Source organism: Rhinolophus sinicus, chromosome 3 (genome assembly GCF_057876585.1).
Source record: "Rhinolophus sinicus isolate RSI-liver-muscle chromosome 3, RSI-T2T, whole genome shotgun sequence".
Taxonomy (NCBI): Eukaryota; Metazoa; Chordata; class Mammalia; order Chiroptera; family Rhinolophidae; genus Rhinolophus; species Rhinolophus sinicus.
The window spans coordinates 139,313,849-139,334,445 of record NC_142503.1 but is presented as its reverse complement, the minus strand read 5'-3'; the positions used below and the strand labels follow the sequence as shown (position 1 = coordinate 139,334,445).

Genomic DNA, 20,597 nt, shown 5'->3' with positions numbered 1-20,597 from the left:
ATTTTAATCTTACTTCTCCAGGAATTATTGTTTATGGTTTCTTGAGTAGGCAAATGACATGATAAAAACAATATTTTAGGGAGATCATCCTGTGAATAGTGTGTGGGTGGTGACCTTATGGGCCATGACCCAGTGAAGTACAATCAGATTTGACAGGTGGTTGGGGTCAGTGGGCAATAGGTGGGAGTCCCTTGGAGCAGTCAACATCAGGGAAGTCCAGTAGGTTGTTTATAAGAGGTAGGTGCAGCACCTGACAATGACCAGACAGTGGTGCTTGTCGTTCTGAGGTTGATGTTTGGCCTTACGGTGGCAGGAGAGGGGGCGTACAGTGGAGAAGAAGGGGCAAATGAACTTAGCCCTAGGAAGTCCAGGGTACTAGATAGTTTACCAGTCATTTTCACTCTCTGCCTTCCTTCCTTTTCTTCTTAGGCACCGGGTGTATTTGAGCCACTACGCTAGGTGCTGGGGATATGAACAAGGCATGGTCTTTGTCCTCAGGGGCTCACAATCAAGTGAGACTGGCACAGAGAGAATGAATAATGACATTGCAGAATGATAAGTTATAGGACAAATGTATAAAAAAGAGAAATGTATACAAAGACAGAACACTGAAAAGGGAACAAAAGGGAAACTAGGCAGAAGATCAGTTTTCAGAACCAAGGAGTTAGGTCAGGACAAGACTAGCCGCAGGAAGTGTGAATGCATGATGACAGCCAGAGTATTTGCAGGATAGAGCTCCATAAATGTTTCCTGGTGAGCCTAAGGGAGACAGTGAGGTGGGCTGGAGTCTGTAGGTGAGAGTTAAGTGGCATCAGTAATATGGAGAGGAAAATAGTGACAGGGAACTAGTGAGGGCTAAAGTATTTGGAGAACGTAGAGGCAAAGGACTCCAGTTAAATGTTCTATGAGGCAGTGATATCCTAGCCCAGGTAGTCAGTCATAGGAGTGGACAGAGAGGGGATTGGCAAAGAATAAGAACTGGTAATTCACAAAAAAGGAAACCTGAAGGATCAATCAACAGATAGAATGATGTTCAACCTCATTAGTAATTAGAGAAATGCAAGTTATAGCAAGACACCAGTTTATACCCATCAGATTGGGAAAAGAAAATGTCTGACAGTATTAAGTGTTGATGAGAATAGAGAAATAAGAACTCCCTTGTGTCCCATAGAGTACAAGTATAAATTGGGACAATTTTGGGAAGTATTGGTACCTACCATATAATGATGATGCTAGCAACCATTTGTCATTTATTTGTGTGCCAGGCATTATTTTAAGTGTGTTTTTAAAAAAATGTCATTTGATTTAATTCTTACCACAACTTTCCCCTCATTTTTATAGTTGAGGAAATGGAGCCTAAGAGAGGTTAATCTGTCCATGGTCACAAAAGTGGTAAATAGAAGAGCCAGGGATTTTTAGCTTAGAGCTATCTTGTTCCAAAACTAGTCTCATAATCACTAAGCTTTAATGGTAATAATAGGGAGCATATGTTGAGCACTTCCTGTGTACCCGGCACTGTATTGACTATTAGACATACCTTAGCTGATTGTACCTACGCAATAACCCTTTGAGGTAAGTGCTGTTGTTCTTTCTCGAGTGGCTTGTAGAGATTAAGTGACAAGCTAGCAAGTAAAAAAGCTGATCTTTAACTCAAGCAGTTTTGAGCACATGCACTTTTCCTCTAGACTCAACTGAAAGATCCAGAGGTAGGATAGGCTGTAGGTGTATTTTGATCTGCATTCTGACTTTTTTTCCCTCCCAGTTTTATTGAGATATAATTGACATATAACTTTATATTAGTTTAAGCTGTATAGCATAATGATTTGATATATGTGTATGTTACAAAATGATTACCATAGTTTAGTTAACATCTTTCACCTCGCAGTTACATTTTCTTTTTCTTATGATGAGAACTTTTAAGGTCTACTCTCTTAGCAACTTTCAAATAAATAACAGCATTGGTAACTGTAGTCACCATGCTGTACATTACATCTCCAGGACTTACTTATTTTACAACCGGAAGTTTGTACCTTTTGGCCACCTTCACCTGTTTCCCCCATGTCTCCCACCCCTCATCCCCCACTTCTGTCAACCATCTATCTGTTCTTTGTTTCTCGGAGTTTGGTTTTTTAAATTCCACGTATATGTGAGATCACATGGTATTTGTCTTTCTCTGACTTATTTCACTTAGAACAATGTACTCAAGATCTATCTATGTTGTTGCAAATGGCAGGGATTCCTTATTTTTATGGATATATATATATATATATATATAATATATATTTTTTTTCTTTATTCATTTATCTGTCAATGGATACGTAGGTTGTTTCAGTGTCTTGGCTATTGTAAATAATGCTGCATTGAAAATGGGGTGCAGATATCTCTTCTAGATAGTAATTTCATTTCCTTTAGGTATATACCCAGAAGGGGAATTGCTGGACCATATGTTAGTTCTATTTTTAATTTTTTGAGTAACCTCTATATTGTTTTCCACAGTGGCTGCACCAATTTACATTCCCATCAATAATGCACAAGTGTTTCCTTTTCTCCACATCTTCCCAATACTTATTTCTTGTCTTTTTGATGATAGCCATTCTAGCACATGTGAGGTGATACCTCATTGTGGTTTTGATTTGCATGTATTTTCCTGATAATTAGTGATGTTGAGTACCTTTTCATATACCTGTTGACCACTTGATATCTCCTTTGGGAAAATGTCTATTAAGGTCCTCTGTTCATTTTTTAATCAAATTGTTTCTTTTTGCTACTGAGTTGTATGAGTTCTTTATGTATTTTGGATATTAACCCCTTATCAGATACATGATTTGCAAATATTTTCTCCCATTCAGTAGGTTGCCTTTCACTTTGTTGATGGTTTCCTTTGATGTGCAAAAGCTTTTCAAGTTGATGTAGTTCTATTTGTTTATTTTTGCTTTTATTGCCTTTGCTTTGGTGTCAAATCTAAAATATCATTGCTAAGTCCTATGTCAAGGAGCTTACCTCCTATGTTTTCTTCTATGAGTTTTGTGGTTTCAGGACTTACGTTCAAGTCTTTAATCCATTTTGAGTTGATTTTTGTGTATAGTGTTAGGTATGGTCTAGTTTTCATTCTTTTGCATATAGCTGTTCACCTGACTCTCTTTTCTCCTATAATTATCTCTTTTATTTGGTGGACTTTATCCTCATTTCCTTCATGGTTGAGAGATGGTTGCTTGTAACAACTGGAAGGGAGCTACCTTCTTTCTCTTTAAAAAATAATCTCTTCTCATAATTATCATATTAAAGTGTTTTGCTCAGATTAGAACATCCCTGAAACAATTATACTTGTCAGTGTAATGTCATACATTGATTGTCTTAGGTCTTGAATATCCAGTTTTCCCATCAGCAAACTGATCACCATGACAAAAGAAAAATGTATAGATTACTCTGATTGGCTCAGAGCAATTAATGCCCAACTTTGGGTCTGGGAGTGGATCAAGCCCATTGAGACAATAGATACATAATTGAGGAAGATTATTCCCCAAGGGAAATTTGGGTGCTATTAATAAGGGGGAGTGAATACTGAATAGTTAATCGAGTAAATAATTTGTAAATACATTATCTCATTTAATTTTCTTAATACTGAAACTTGCTCAAGGTCTCATAATTATTAAGTGGCAGAATTGAGATTTAACTCTAAGCCAATGCCTTTTTTCTTTCCATCAATCTTGTGTCTCCCTCAAAGAAAAATAATAAGGCATCCTGTATAGCATATGGCATTAATGAATCTACCTTCTAAGATTCCAAAGTGATATTCTACAGATTCAAAAGTTATGGGGTATAGTGTAAGCAGTACTTAGAAGAAAATTTATAGCAGTAAATGCCGAAATTAAAAAGCCAGAAAGATCTTCAATAAATAACCTAACCTTTCACCTTATGATACTAGGAAGAGAAGAGCAAGCAGTGGAAGGAAATAATAAAGATTATAATGGAAATTAATAAAATAGAGAATAGAAAAACAATGGGAAAAAAACAAAACAAACCACGAATTGGTTCTTTGAAACAAATGAACAAAACTGACAAACCTTCAACTAGACAGACTAAGAAAAAAGAAGACTTAAATTAACTAAAACCATGAATGAGGATGTAAGCATTGTGGTGGAATGAGAAGACCTCTTTGTATCTCCCCTTAAATTTACAAGTCAGGCATCTATAATCCAACAGAGGGTCCTCTGCTCAACACACAAACACAGCTGGGAGATCCATGCATTGGTACATCTGGAGGTGGGTGTATTGTATCTCCTAGTGGAGGTGGAACAGAGGAAGAACAAGGGATGGTGGCCACCGATGCATTTTGGCATCTGCTGTGGCCCCAGGTAACATAGGTAGTGGTGGAGGAGTCAGGGTGCAGCTCAGTGAAGGGTAAGAGAGGCAGAAGCAGCCTTGGTGTCCGAAGAATCTGGCTCCTTCCACTCCACATTGAGGCAGAATCTGGTAGCAGCAGCGGAAACTTGTATACAGACCCCAGGCTACAGCACCGTGGTGCCAGCAGTCATAAGGAACAAGAGAGCAGCGCTGAGTTCACAAACCTGGCTCCCCTCTACGTGCCACCACCGTGGTGGTGCCCCAACACTGAGAGGACATGGACACAGTGGCGACACCCCAGTTACCCAGGTGCCAATTTCCACGACTGCAGGGACAGTCCCCCATTGCAACCTCAGAGGCACAAAGAGTACAGGTAAAACCAAAGGTTGTGTTATAGCACCATCTACTGGAAAACAAAAGCTCTCTGATTATCAGCCTGCTAAATTGTTAAGATTAAAGTGGAACCAAACAAGAAAAGAGTTCATTACCTCAAATGCACAGGCAGAGGAACAATCCATCAAGTATCATGAACAACCAAGGTACCATGGTAACACAGAAAGAAATTGACAAGTCTCCAGAAACCAATGACAAGGAAGATGGATTTAAGTGACAGAGGATTGAAGATTGCAGTCATGAAGAAATTCAACAAGATAGAAGAAAACTTAGAAAAAAGACAGTTTAGTGAGCTCAAGAGTACAATTAATAAATAAAAGGAGTACTTTACCAAAGAGATTGAAATTATAAAAGAGAACCAAACAGAAATTCTGAACGTGAAAGAATGAAAGAGGGTACATTTCTATTGATCTTACAGAGATAAAATGGATTATAATAAATATTATGGACTACATTGTAACAAATTAAATAACTTAAAACATGAAGTGGACAAATTCCTAGAAATATATAAACTATTGAAACTAACTAATGAAGCAATAGAAAATCCAAATAAACCTATAACAGAGAAGGAGATAGAATTAATAATAATAAAAAAACACCTATCCACGGTGGAAAGCCCAGGCTTGATGACTTCACTGGTGAAATCTACCAAACATTTAAAGAATTAATACCTTTTTTTTTTTTTTGGTTACACTATTCAAAAAAATAGAAAAGGAGAAAACATTTCCCTGTTCATTCTGTGAGGCCAGTATTATTCAGTTACCAAAACCAGGAAAAGACATTAGAAGAAAAGAAAAATACAAATCATTGTCTCTTATGAGTTATAGATGCAAAAATCCTCAGCAAAACACTGGCAAGCAGAATCCAGCAACACATAAAAAAAAATTATTCACCATGACTAAGTGGGATTTATCCCTGGATTCCAGACTGGCTCAAAATATGAAACTCAATATAATACACCTTGTCAACAGAACAAAGGACAAAAAACACATGAGTATGTCAATAGACACAGAAACTCATTTAGCAAAATTCAGTACCTCTTCATGATAAATTGCTAAACAAACTAGGAATAGAAAGGAACTTTGTCATCCTGATAAAGGGCATCTATTTAAAAAGACCCACAGCTAATATATGGTAAAAGACTGACTTCCCCAAAGATAAGGAAAATGACAAGGATTTCTGCTCTTGCTACTTCTATTCAAGTAAAGAAAATGAAATGAAATGCACCCAGTTTAGAAAGAAGTGAAACTGTCTCTAGTTGCAGATGACATGATCTTATATCCTGTTTCCCCGAAAATAAGACCTAGCCGGACAGTCAGCTCTAAAGCATCTTTTGGAGCAAAAATTAATATAAGACCTGGTATTATATTATGTTATATTATATAAGACCCGGTCTTATAGTAAAATATTAATTTTTGCTCCAAAAGATGCATTAGAGCTGATTGTCTGGCTAGGTCTTATTTTTAGGGAAATGGTATGTAGAAAATCCTAGGGAATCCACTAAAAAATTATATAAGATCAATATACAAAAATCACTTTTATTACTAGACATTGGCAATGAACAATTCAAAAATGAAATGAAGAGAACAATACCATCAATAATAAATACTTAATAATAAATACTTAATAATAAATTTAACAAAAGAAGCATGAAACTTACTACCTGAAAGTTACAAAACGTTGTTGAAAAATAAAGAAGACCTAAATACATGGAAAGATATCGTGTGTTAAGCCTGGAAGACTTAATATTGTTAAGATACCAGTACTCCTGAAATTGATATACAGATTGAACACAATCATACCAAAGTCCCAGCTGGCTTCTTTGTGGAAATGGACAAACTGATTCTAAAATTAATATGGAATTACAAGGGACCCCAAATAACTAATAAACAACCTTGAAAAAGAACAAAGTTGGAGCACTCACACATCCTGATTTCAAAATGTATTACAAAGTGACAGTAATCAAGACTGTGGTACTAGCATAAGGATAGAAATACAGATCAGTGGAATAGAACCGAAAGTCCAAAAATTAATTGTCACATTATGGTTAGTTGATTTTTGACAAGGGTGCCAAGTCCATTCCATGGAGAAAGAAGTCTTTTCAACAAATGGTGCCAGGATAACTGGATTGGATATTGTAAAATATTAGAAAATGCATATCTCGGTTTCTGCCCCTCGTTCCTGGCATAAGAGTTCCTAAATCCCTTGGAATTTCTTGGGTGATAGCAGTATCTTCTGTTCTAATGAAGCAACTTTTGGTGGGCTCCGGAATAGCTTCATGATGGTGTGAGGTCTAAATTAAAGACTACGCCACGATTAGACGTTCTGAACTTTCAGTTCCACCCCCTAGCCTTCAGTGAGTCTACAGGAGCTGGAGATTGACTTAATGATCAATCATGCCTATGTGTGAAGCCTCCATTAAAATTCCAGAAGTACAGGGTTTGGAGAGTTTCTGAATTGGTGAACAGGTGAAGGTGCTGGAAGAGTAGCGTACTCGGAGGGAGCATGGCAGTTTTGTGTACCAGCCCAAATACCTTACTCTATACACGTATAGCGCTAAAATGGCTGTTCATGTATCTCCAAATTTGACTGTTTGTGCATATCCTTATGTAAGTGTCTCCCTGAATTCTGTGAGCCATCCTAGCAAAGTATAGAACCCAAGGAGGGGGTAATGGGAGCCCCAATTTATAGATGTTTGGTCAGAAGTACAGGTGACAATTGGAACTTGTGATTGGCATCTGAAGTAGCAGTAGTCTTGTGGGTCTGCACCCTTGTGGTGATCTGATGATAACTCCGGTTAAATAGTATCAAAATTGAATTGAATTATAGGGCACCCAGCTGGTGACTAGGAGAATAGCTTAATGTGTGGAAAGCCACACATCTGGGGTCAGAAGTATTGTGAGTATGGTAGTAGTGAGAGTAAAGGAGAAACACAGGAGGAGTGCCTCTTTCCAACAGTTATACATTCAAAAGAATGAAGTTAGACCCTTACCTCACACCATATATAAAAATTTACTCAAAATGTATCGCAGACCTAAGTGTATAAAACTCTTAGAAGAATACATAGGCATAAGTCTTCATGACCTTGGATTGGGCAATGGTTTCTTAGATATGCGACCAAACCCACAAAGCAACAAAATAAAAAATAAATTGGTTTTTATCAGATTTAAAAATTTTTGTGCTTCAAAGACCACCATCAAGAAAAGTGATAGGAGAAAATATTTACAAATCATACCTCTGATATTGGACTTTATCTAGACTATATAAAGAACTCTTGTAACTCAATAATAAATAGACAAATAACCCTCCCCAAAAAAATCAGCAAAAGATCTGAATAGATATGTTTCCAAAGAAGATATAGAAAAGGCCAAATAAGCACATAAGAAGATGTTCACCATTATTAGTCATTATGGAAATGTAAATCAAAACTATAATGAGATACCACTTCACTTCTTCTAGGATGGCTATAATAAAAAAGATGTAGATAATAATAAGAGTAGGTGAGGATGGGGAGAAATTAGAACCCTTATATGTTGCTGGTAGGAATGTAAAGTTCTACAGCTCCTTTGGAAAACACTCCAGCAGTTTCTGTGGATTGCTTAAGATTAAAAATGGAGTGACCATATGACCTAGCAATTCTACTTCCAGTTATGTATCCATGAGAAATGAAAACAATGAGGTCTGACAGTTAAGTTCATGAACTTGTTGCAACGATGTTGTTAACTTTTCTTTGATATCAGAGGGATTGTTCATTATGAATTTGTACCAACTGGATAAACAGTTAACCAAGTTTACTATTTGGAAGTGCAGAAAGGCTGCATGAAAAAGTTAGATGACCTGAACTTTTCACCAACAATTCATGGCTCTTGCATCACGACAATGCACCAGCTCACACGGTACTGTATATGAGGGAGTTTTTACCCAGTAAACAAATAATTGTGTTGGGACACTCTCTCTACCCACCTGATCTGGCCCCCAGTGACTTCCGTTTTTTAAAATTATCTGTTTGTTTGTTTTTTTTTTAATGGGGAATATTGGGGAACAGTGTGTTTCTCCAGGGCCCATCAGCTCCAAGTCGTCCTTCAGTTTAGTTGTGGAGGGTGCAGCTCAGCTCCAAGTCCAGTTGCTGTTTTCAATCGTTAGTTGGAGGGGGCGCAGCCCACCATCCCATGCAGGAATTGAACCCACAACCTTGTTGTTAAGAACTCACGCTCTAAGCAACTAAGCCATCCAGCTGCCCCTCCAGAGGTTCAGCGTCAGCTCATTGTCTTCAATCTAGTGGAGGGCACAGCTCGCTGGCCTATGTGGGAATCTAACCGGCAACCCTCTTGTTCAGAGCTCACGCTCCAACCTCCTAAGCCATCTGGCTGCCCCCCAGTGACTTCTTTCTCTACCTGAAGATAAAGGAAATATTGAAAGGAAGACATTTTGATGACATGCAGGGCGTCAAGGACAATACGATGACAGCTCTGATGGCCATTCCAGAAGGAGTTCCGAAATTGCTTTGAAGGGTAGACTAGGCACTGGCATCAGTGCACAGCTTCCCAAGGGGAGTACTTCGAAAGTGACCATAGTGATATTCAGCAGTGACGTATGTAGCACTTTTTCTAGGGTGAGTTTGCGAACTTAATTGTCAGGCCTCTTATGTCCACATAAAAACTTACAATGGAAACAACCCAAATGGACAATCAACTGATGAATGACTAAATAAAATGTGATATATCTATACAATAAAATGTTACCAACAATGAAAATTACTGAAGTAATGATACATCCTACAACATGGATCAGCTTTGAACACATTATGCTCAGTGAAAGAAGCCAGTCACAAAAGACCACTTCTTGAATGATTCCATTTATACGAAATGTCCAGAATAGGCAAATCTATAGAGACAGAAAGTAGATCAGTGGTTTCATAGGGCTGGGGGAGTCAGGCAGGGGTTGGGAAGTGACTATTAAAGGGTGTGAGGTTTTTGGTAGCGTGGGGAAGGGCTGATGAAAATGTTCTAGTGATGGTGGTGGTGGTTGCACAACTTTGTGAATATACTAAGAACCATTGAATTTTACACTTTTAAGTAGGTGAATTTTTTGGTATATTAATGTTTCAGTAAAACTTGTAAAAAACGTGTTCATCTGTTCAGTAAGTATGCATGCTGTGCAGAGCTTCGTGCTACAGTCCTTACCCGGGAAGTACTTACAGTCGATGGGTTAGACAAGCACAGTATAGCCTTCGGTACTGAAATTAAGTTCACATATTCTGGGGCCTTTATGTAGTACAATTATGAGACCCTATGGAAGTTAATCAGGTAGGAATAAAATGAGGTTTGGCTTGGGTTTGACGTCACTTCCACACCAGATAGTCCTGTTCTAAAGTGTCATTGAGATTATTTAGATGTCTTCTGTTCTGGAAATTAACTAAACGTTTATAACAGGGACTTTGGGGGGATGGTAGATGAGGGTAAATGGGATCAAACATACAGTGATAGAAGGAGAACTGACTCTGGGTGGTGAGCACACAATGTGATACATAGGTGATGTAATACAGAATTGTACAGTCGAAACCTATGTAACTTTACTAACCATTTTCATCTCCAATAAACTTTAATAAAAAAAAGGACTTTGAATTTTTTCTGTAATATTTCTGGACCTCTCTTCTAATCTCATTGCGCACGTAGTTGAATAACTATTTTTGTGAATGGGGAGTCATGATTAGACCTAGCAGCACAGACATAGTTAGTGTAGGAATGTTTGCTTTGTGTTTGCTTACCAACTAAATAGGACCCCGTAGATTCCCTGATTTACCATCAAGATTGCTATAGTTCTGGTATCTGAATTCTACTTTGGATCTTTATCAGAATGACAGTTTATTAGATTTTGCTTCATATTATGCTTGGCAAACTGGTTCTCTGTCTTCCTTTTCTCCACAGCAGTTATTTTGAATTATTAACATTTCCTTCAAGCATAACCCACCCTGCTCCCCTCGTTTTTAGAAATTATTTTGCTTAATTCTTCCCAGGAAATATGGAAGTTGTGAGGTATAAAAGTCCTTGGGCTTCACATTTCCTTCTCAGTCTCCTGCATCAGTTCCTTTTTCTTTCCCTGACATGTTGGTGTTCTGGCATTGATCCAGTTTTCTCAAACTACCCATCTTCTCTGGGCAATCAGTTCTTCCCTCCATTGACAATACACAGATCCATTAACTTTCTATAGTTGACCTCTCTGTTAAACTGTATACCTACATTTTTCACACAACTTGCATATCTTGTAGATAAATCAGTACAACATCCCCAAAGTAGAAATCATTATCCTCTCTCACACACCATAACTTTTGTGTAGGTATATATTAATAGTTTATCTTGTCAATTTAGCTTAAGCTGAAAGTCTGCTTTTACTTTCTCCCTCTCTCTTCTCTGTAATTCTGTCTCTTAAAGCTTCATTTGAAATCTTTCCTCTTTAAATTCTCACTTTCAGTGCTTTAATTTGAACCTCCCTCACCTTTTACCCGGACTATTGTATTAAACCTCCTAATTGATCTCTCTGCCTCTCATCTCTTTCACAAATCAGCATCTAATGGTGAATAGCATTACCTTTGTAACACATAGGCCAAATCATGCTTGGAAACCTCAGTTTGTTCTAGTGATTACAAAAAGTTATTTTAACAATTACTTTAAGTGGTGAAGAGTTACTGTTCCAATTAAATTGCAGTTTCTCTATGCTTCCAAAAACTTGTACATATCTATTGAGCTATATTAAGTAGTTTCATTAAATTGCATATATCTGAACTAGAAGAGCAGTAGTACACTATGCCATAAAGTATGAGTTAAGAGCTCATTAAGCTATTACCTAAAGCAATTAAGATGCATCAGTGAGTCCTAGAAAATTTGCTACTGACGTGTTTTGGTTACCCAGTAAAGGGTGTACAGTTTATTTGGTGTCTAATCTTTTTTCTTTTTAAATGTTGTGTGGTTTTAGTACCAAGAGATAAATAGTATTTTGGTATAACTTTATTATAAAGATATTTTTAAAAGAGCATTCCAAGAGGAGTGAAATCTAGTATATAGCCTTTTGTTTTTAGATGGTTGAAATGTCTTTGTAATAGAGATACTGTGTTTAAATGTTACATGATAGGAAGGTGGAATGGATAATAAGGGGAAAATACTTTTTAAATGATTTTTTGTTTCTGTGAAGCTGAAGAAAAGAGTAAGTTGCTTATTAACCATCATTTTATCGTTTCATTCTTAACTATAATTTACTAGATGACACAGTTTTGCAAACATACATGAAATGCATGTAAAGTGATAAGCGTGTACTCATTGTGAATCATCGTTCCCATTGCACCTATTCTTTTCAACCAAGCACAAAGAATGAGAGAACAATGTGGTAACCCAGATGCAAAAGAAAAATATAGAATTATTAACTAAAATAAATCTGGATTGTATTTATATTTTAAGTCAGTCAGTGGACAAATTCTTTTTGAATGTTTGAAATACATTTCTCTTCCTTCTAAATCTTAGCCTTATAGCTCTCGGTTTGTGACTTCCTCTGGCTTCTTTAAAGATTGCCATCTTTGTCTCGTGTTCCATTTACTGTTTAACCTATTATAGACTGGCTCCTGCCCCTTCCACTCACTAGTGATCTCCTAATTTTTTATATTAATTAGCACTTTTCAGCCTTTCTATAACATTTGTCATCAACTACTTACACCTTAAAATGCTCTTTTCCTTTGGTCTCTGTGATACCCCTTTTTCATAATTGCCTCCTACCTCTCAGGCCATTATTCCTTCAGGGACACCTTTATTTTGCTCATTCTATAAATGTTGCAATTTTTAGCATTCTTTTCTTACATTTCTTTTCTTCTCATTCTTTATTTTTTCAACTTGGCAATCTTCCATCTAAGTTTGTAGTTCCATGTACCTTCCATGAACTAATGGTTCCCCAACATACTTCTGGGGTTTAGCTTTTTGTCACAGTATCAGGCTTGAAATTACAATGTCTACTGAATTCAGTTGGTTATCTTCACACTCAACATTCTCATATCCTTTAACATTTATACAACCTATGATATTCTCTTATTTTGGTACAACTTCTCATTTAATTGTACCAATTTCTAGTCAAAAAGTACATCTTGAGTATCTCTCAGATTTATCCTATTTTTTTCCTCTCTCTCTCTCTCTCTCTCTCTCTCTCTCTCTCTCTCTCTCTCTCTCTCTACTGTAATACTTAAGATTCACACCCTTATTCCCTTTCTTGGGATATTGTAACTGTCCCCAGAGTGACCTTTCTGCTTCCTGGAGTGAATTCTCTGTAGTCTATGTTCCTTATTGCCACCATAGTGATGTTCTAAAATGCAATGTTTTAAGTGTGCTTTTCCTTATATTAAAATCTTTCTCATTACCCAGAAGTAGTTTTCAAATATCCATCCATGGCCCATCTGCTTTTGGATCATTTAGAGAACTTTTGAAAAGCTGCTTTCCTATATATTCCGACACAGATTCTGAATCAGTACAGGGTTTCGGAATCTTCAAAAAGTTCCCCAGATGATTTCAATAAGCAGCCAGGGTTAGAAAACACTGACCTATACTTATGGTTCAGATTCCTTATCATGGAGTCCAGGACCCTTCAGATCAGATGCCCGCCTGCTTCTCACACCATCTCATTCTGTTTTCTCTCCCTTTGTTCCTGTGCCCCAGTCACATGCCTTCTTCTGGCTCTGGAACCCACCAGTCTTGATCCCCTTTTAAGACCTTTATTTCCCTTTGTTGAATCAGGGGCAGGACCCTAGATTTCTGCCTGTTCCACTTCTTCCCTCTGCACCCTAGGCAGCTCCTCCTTGGATTTTACATGTGGAACTCAGATTGAAAACGACTGAGCTAAGTCATTCAGGTAAATGAGGCCCAGAAAGACTGACTCACCGAAGTCTCATAATGGTGAATGGCAGACCATATCTAAAACTCAGAATTTATATTCCTAACATAGTTCATATATATTGCTCTTCTGTGCTTTTGTATGTATCATGTCTGGGAAGATTGAGCTGAAATAACCTCTTAATTTTTCACTTCCTAAATAAATTATCATTCATTTGTTCCCTCATTCTTTTGTGTATTTATTCATTCAATAAACATGTATTTGCCTAGTCAAGGAGGAGTGTAGGATCTGGGGGAGGTGAATAGAAAATTTGAATACTGCAAATTTCCTAAAGGTTCTTAAGACAGGACCTTTATATTCAATCATAAAATATTATACAAAAAAACAAATACTAATTTTTTATAAGAGAAACCATAATAGAATCTTTTTCACTGTTTTCTTTCTTTCTTCTTTTAGGGAAAGACCACGTTTGTAGATTTATTGGCTGTGGGAGGAATGATCGATTCAACTATGTGGTCATGCAGTTGCAGGTAAGTTACCTTGAAAATGTATCTTAAAATTTTTCAGTTTTGATCAAAATACCTAATTACAGTGAATATGAATAAAAATAATAGCATTCTTGGTATCATCTCAGAATGTTTTATACTGTGCAGATGAAACTTTATTTAAACAGACGTGATACAGATTTTTCCAAAGATGGAAGGGTTCTCCTTATCAACTATTTCAGTTGATCCATACCTTTACTGTCACCATTGTGAAGTTTTCAATTCCTACATGGGTTGTTGGATATAATGTGAGTCTTGCCCTGTCCCTGTCACTTCCCTTTCCACCCTTCATTTCCTGAAGAACTCTAGTTTTCCACTTGTGAGCTCGAGTACCGACCTTGACTGCTTGAAAAGTGAAGCATTAGTTGAGGTCATTAGTTGCCGTTCCTCGTTCCCTTTTCATCCATCAACATTGCTCTGTTCCCCGTGTTTTAAATGGAAAGTGGAGTTAGTTTGGGGCAGCAGAGAGAGAAATTAAGAAAGGTAATACTGGAGTAATGACTGCAGCAGAGGGAGAGGAAAACCACCCCATTCTCTGACACGGCCTCTACCTCTGTGCATGCGTGCGCGCGTGTACACACACACACACACACACACACACACACACACGTCTGAACCGTAGTCACCCTCAAAGTATAAAAGCCATGGTTCGCTTTGCTACCTAACTTAGAGTTCTCAAGGTTTTCTTTCATCTTTAGCAAAATCTGTTTGGGGCGTTTGGTTTTTTTATTTTCTTTCAACTTAATAACATAGCAGTGATTTCAGAGACATAGATCCTGGGCTAAATGCTTCCTCTTCTCATCAGAAGGTTTTTCTTGTTTCCCTCAGTTAGCCTTCAGCATTTGATTCAGATTTAAAGATACTAATCTCTTAAAGTCTTTGAGTCATATGATTCACTATCTCTTGAACCAGTATGGTTTCATTTCTTGAAGCAGCTATTCCTGTACCTTTTTAGATTATTCATATGGACCCTGCTTTCTCTCACTTTGGGCAATAACATTATAGTTTTTTGTATGATATTTCATAGTTTTCTTTTGGATTTATGTACATCTTACTTGATTTTCACCGTATCCCCATGGAGAACATAGGACAGGTTTTATCCTCAAGCAAATGAAGAGGCGGAAGCTCAAGAGGTTTGTGGTTTGTCTGGGTCTGATTTGATGGGTGTTAGTGCATGGTGACAACCTGAGGCCAGTATTCTTGGCACAATTAGAGAAAACTCTTCAGTTTTGTCCTTAGGTTACTACTCACTGGAGAATATGGACAGGAGCTTTTTTCAGTCTGCAAAGTCTCTCAGTCTCAGCACATACCTGTTTTTATTTTATTTGCACTTACCTAAGTCTCACTTTCTGGAAATGGGAAGGCTCTTTGTCTGGGAAAACTAAGGAGACTGGTGTATGTCAGTTAATGATGGCTTTGTGGCGTTTGGCCAGCTCCTGTGGACTTGTCCAATAACCTTTCCATTTAACTGGAATGCTGTTTTTTCCCGTTGTAAGAAAATTAATGCACCACTAACTATCCCCACCCCTACAGTTAGGTTGACTTGATTTGGGACAAGGCTAAAGTTAGTATAACTACTAGAGGGTACTCTCTTGACATAGTAAAGATAACTACTAGTTTTCCCTTATATATTTTAATAAAATTCACACACTCAGACCCAGCTTCTCACTGACTTTCCTAATTTCTTCTAAAAAGCCTAAACTCATTCTTAAGTTTGCTCTTTTCTTCCTTGCAATTTATTCTATATCTGCCTTAAAATTTTTAAGGAATAAATCCTATCTCTCTTATAGAAATTCTAGCTGTTTACTATTACAGTGGGTCTTAAAATCTTATAGGGCTCAAGCAGTTATACATATTTCTTTTCTCCTTTCTATTGGCAAGACCTTGTCCAGGTTTCATTTAATATCCTGTCACCATTGAGGCATCCTTGGTATATGAGCATCCTTAGTATAGCCAAAGGGTGATGTTTTGTGATAAGCATATCACCTAGGGAAGGGCAAAAATAGTTTGAATCCTGTAACCAGTACAGATGTAGATCTAGATTGCCTAACATCACAATTGTCATATTTTTTAAACCTTTTCATTATTATGGAAAAAAATTAAACATATACAAAAGTAGAGAGAAAAGTATAATAAACACTCATGTACTCATCACCTGCCATCAATAGTTATCAATATATGGCCAATCTTGTTCCAAGTGTGTTCTCCTTCTCTCCCTCCCCAGATTATTTCAAAGCAAATCCAAGGCATATTTTATCTGTAAATATGTATCAATATATATTTCTAAGAGTTAAGGGTTCCTTTCTTCCATCTTAACCACAATACACAATAATTCCTAAATAATAGCATCAAATACCAAGTCAGTCTTCAGAGGACCTTGATTATATCTCCCTCATTGGGTTTTTTTTGGTGGTTTTTCAAAATATTTGTTTTATTTGAATCTGGTTCCAGACAGGGTTCACACATTGCATTTGGTGGGTATATCTCTTAAGCCTCTATTGCTGTATATAGGTTCCCTCTTTTTTTTTTTTTCTTACAGTTTTCTTTTTGTTGTTGTTTGTATTGTCATTGGAAAAAAATATAGACGTTTGTCATGCAGAAGTTCCCATATTCTGGATTTTGCTGATTATCTCATTGTGATATTTAACATGTTCTTCTATCCCCTGTATTTTATATCAACTGGTGATTAGATCAGATCCAGTTTTGCTTTTTTTCTTGGGCAGAATATTTTAGAGGTGAGTTTTGTGCTTCATATTGCATCACATCAGTAGGTAGTGTCTGATTGTTTCTCTTTTAGGAATGTTACAATTGATCAGTGAAGTTCAGGGCCTGTCAGCCGGATTCATTCATTTTAAAGTTCCCAGTAGATTTTCTCTTAGGTTTTATCAACCCATTAGTAATTATTCCTAGTCCATTACTTCAGTGGGGTTACGAATGTACTGTTCTGATTCTGTCACGTCTTCATTTATTAGCTGTAATTCTTCTTTAAAAAGCACTCCACCAGCTATTAGGTTATCCTGAGGTACAATTCATACAGGAATGACAAGACCAGTACTTGATTCTTTTATTTACTAGTTTTCAGAATAATGAGTTTCTTCCCTAATATTTTCCAAAGAGGACTAGTTAGCTTTCTGTTTTTAAAAAATATTGTTACAAATTCGTAGATTTAATATAGTTTATGTCTTTTAATTATTGCACTTGTTTTTCTTTTTAATGTTCAAATTATCCCATCTTTGGCTAGCAGGACTTCCTTCAAGTTGGATCCTGATTCATTTCGACAGGACTAGACTGCAGCAGTCTTTGCTAACATCCTTACTTTCTGGTACAGCGTTGTGTACCTGGCTTATATATTTCATGTTTCAGAGCTGGAATCAGCCATTTCTCCATTAAGCCTTGATTTCTATTAATATTAATCGGAAATGGTATTTAGAGACCACAATCTAGATACTATAGGTGCCGGTTACAATTGGGTTGGTCAATGTTTTAAATTCTTTTCAAGCGGATGGGTTTAGGATATGCAGTTTTTTAAAGAAAATATATTATGGTTCATATTGATATTTCCAATTCAAATTTTTGATAATAGAATTGCTAATAACCTGCTTGATTTTATATTTTCATCTCTTTGGTCTTATGCACTTTTTAATATATGTAGATGAAATGATACGATTGGGATTTACATGAAAATAATGCAGCACGTGTGTGGGAGGGGAGAAGGTGTGTGTTTCATATGGGGGTGGGGAGAAGAGTGGATAACTAATGAAACAAAATTGGCCATGAATTGATAATTGTTAATTCTGGGTGATAGGTAGGTATATGAGTGTTTATTATTTTTTTCTCCTTGTAAGTATGTTTCAAATTTTTAATGTTAAAATCATTTACATTTTATTGGGATTATGTTAAATTTACAGAATTAAGGGAAAATGAATTTGGTTTTTCATAATAATAATAATTTCAAATTACTATATATAGTCTTGTTTTTTTAGTGGTTCTATATGAATCAGTAAGATGACTGTACCATGATTTATTGAATCGTTCATTTATTAATGGACATATAGATTGTTTTCAATTTTTCTCCATAAAAGGTAACCATTTGTAGTATTTACTCTGAAGTATAATTTGGTAGTTCAAACCTGTGTGTATTTACCATGTTAATAACTCTTTTCCCCATACTCTTGCCAGCCTTATATTTCTCAGATTTTGTTAATCGATACCTTAGATTTACATTTTAAAAGACTTAAAATTTAAAAATCATTAATAATATTATAAATTCAGTTTAATGGATTTCCTTTCAGAAAGCTTTTATGATGGTGGAAGTTGTTCACAACTAAAGTTACAGTATTATATTTTGACAGTCAAAGTATTGATTTTTGAAGAAAAAAAATCATTGGAATGCTAATAAAATTTATTACGTACGCTGATAGGATTATAAAAGTCATTGCTCTAGATTAGCACTTATTTTACATTTGCTGAGGATATAGAAAACAGATTCCCCTAACATTAAAAAAAGTAATAAAGATAACTACCAATTTATGCTGTAAGGAAACTGCACTTTGAAAGAAGATCCAAAGTATATGAAATGCTCCTGATTTTCCTGTAATTTTTCAATTCTTTGATTGAGTGCTATTTAATATTTTGTTTTAAATGGTACGTAAGTAATTTAAGACTTTATTAGTTTTTCAGAAGTCAATCAATTGTCTTTAGTTGAGGTGATGGTATATTAGTGGTATTAATCTCAAACATACACTACAAAATTTTGGGAGTAGAGAGATTGGATATTTAAATTTCCTTGAGCTATAGGAGCCAATTTCCATTCTTTGGGAGGTAGAACTGCAGCACTGTAACCCTGCTCTTCTCATCAGATTACTGGTATGTTACCTAGGCATTAAGGAAACTTCTGAATGGAATAGCACTGTGAGGTAGAAAACGAACACTTTGGAGTCCGACAGATATAGATATGAAAAACAGCTTTACCTTAACAGGTTAGCATTATTTAAACTCTCAGAGTCTTAATTTCCTCACCTCTAAAACAGGAATAACTACTTCTATTTAGCATGCTATGAGGATTAAATGCAATCTTGAATGTAAATACACAGGCTAGATACATTCATTAGTCTGTTTCATACATTTTTGTTCATAATAACAATAATTAGCATTTATTGAGTACCCACTGTGTGCCAGACAGTAGTCTAAACACTTTACATGGATCTTGTTTACTCTTCACATATCACTGTGAGGTAGGTAGTACTGGCCCCTTTTTATAAGGAAACTGTAACACAGAAACATTAAGTAGTTTGTAGTTTGTAGTTAAGTAGTTTGTTAGGCAGTAATGAGGAATGACTGCTCTGGGTATATATATATATAATATCTGTATATATATCTATATGTATATGTAATATCTTTTAAAGTAATCAAGATTTTTTTGTTACGACATCAGAAGCAAAGAGAAACATGATATAATATGTTCAAAAACTTTGGTTATTCTTAAATTTGTCTGAAATGTTAATGTATTATCTTAAGAGAATCACGATTTGGGTTAAATTCTTGCTATTTCAGTCGAAACATTTTAATGGTAAATGAATAATTCCCCATCTTTTCTTACAACATAGTTTTAGTCTACCATATTTGAAAGTATTTATTTGCTTTCCATAGGGTCGGAACCTGGCAGATCTACGCCGTAGCCAGTCCCGGGGTACATTCACCATTAGCACTACTCTCAGGCTGGGTAGACAGATTCTGGAGTCTATTGAGAGCATCCATTCTGTGGGATTTTTGCACAGAGACATCAAACCGGTAAGGGGGGGCCTTTTCCAGCCAGAGCACAGAATGAGTTTGCTGGTACTCTTAATCTTATGATGGGACACAATTACCAATGTAGCTTTCTGTATTTGCTTTCTACATTAAGTACAAGATAATATTTTACTTGTGGCAAAAATGTAACTGGAAGCAAAATGTAATGTCCCTCTTAACTTTTTTTTAAAAAATGGTAATAACCAACTATAACTTATATTCAAGAACTTTTCTCAAATGCAATAAAAATGTTGTTCCGCAGCCAAATTAAAAATCTTTAACCCTTGATTATTATTATTATGTGTGTTAACATTGCTAATTGCTAGGTTGGTGCAAAAGTAATTGTGGTTTTTGCAATTACTTTTAACCTTTTAAACCACAATTACTTTTGCACCAACCTAATACTTAGCCTTATACCTAAATTGATAGTTATTTTTTGTACTTCTTTTTCCTGATATTGGTTAAAAATATATACATATGTTGCTTTTAGATGTTGGCATGGTCTTCTTTGAATTCTTCCTAAAGTGACAAATTGTACTTATAAGAAACCATTAATTGTGAAAGACCATGTTTTTTCTCCTGAGTGCAATATATAGTGGCAATATATAGTATTTTTTTGCTATTATTTTTCTTAGACATTGTCATTTCCGTAACTATCAAATA

General features: G+C 36.1%; 1 protein-coding gene across 3 annotated transcripts in view; it reads left to right on the top strand.

Moving 5' to 3' along the window:
• The window catches only part of TTBK2 (tau tubulin kinase 2), a 130,338-nt gene that overhangs the window by 46,170 nt on the left and 63,571 nt on the right, over window positions 1–20,597 (top strand). For all 3 annotated transcript variants that reach the window (XM_019725389.3, XM_074327861.2, XM_019725390.3), the window contains 2 exons: window positions 14,059–14,132; window positions 19,797–19,937. In XM_019725389.3, the coding sequence (XP_019580948.3) occupies window positions 14,059–14,132; window positions 19,797–19,937 (215 nt within the window). The remainder of the gene's footprint in view (window positions 1–14,058; window positions 14,133–19,796; window positions 19,938–20,597) is intronic.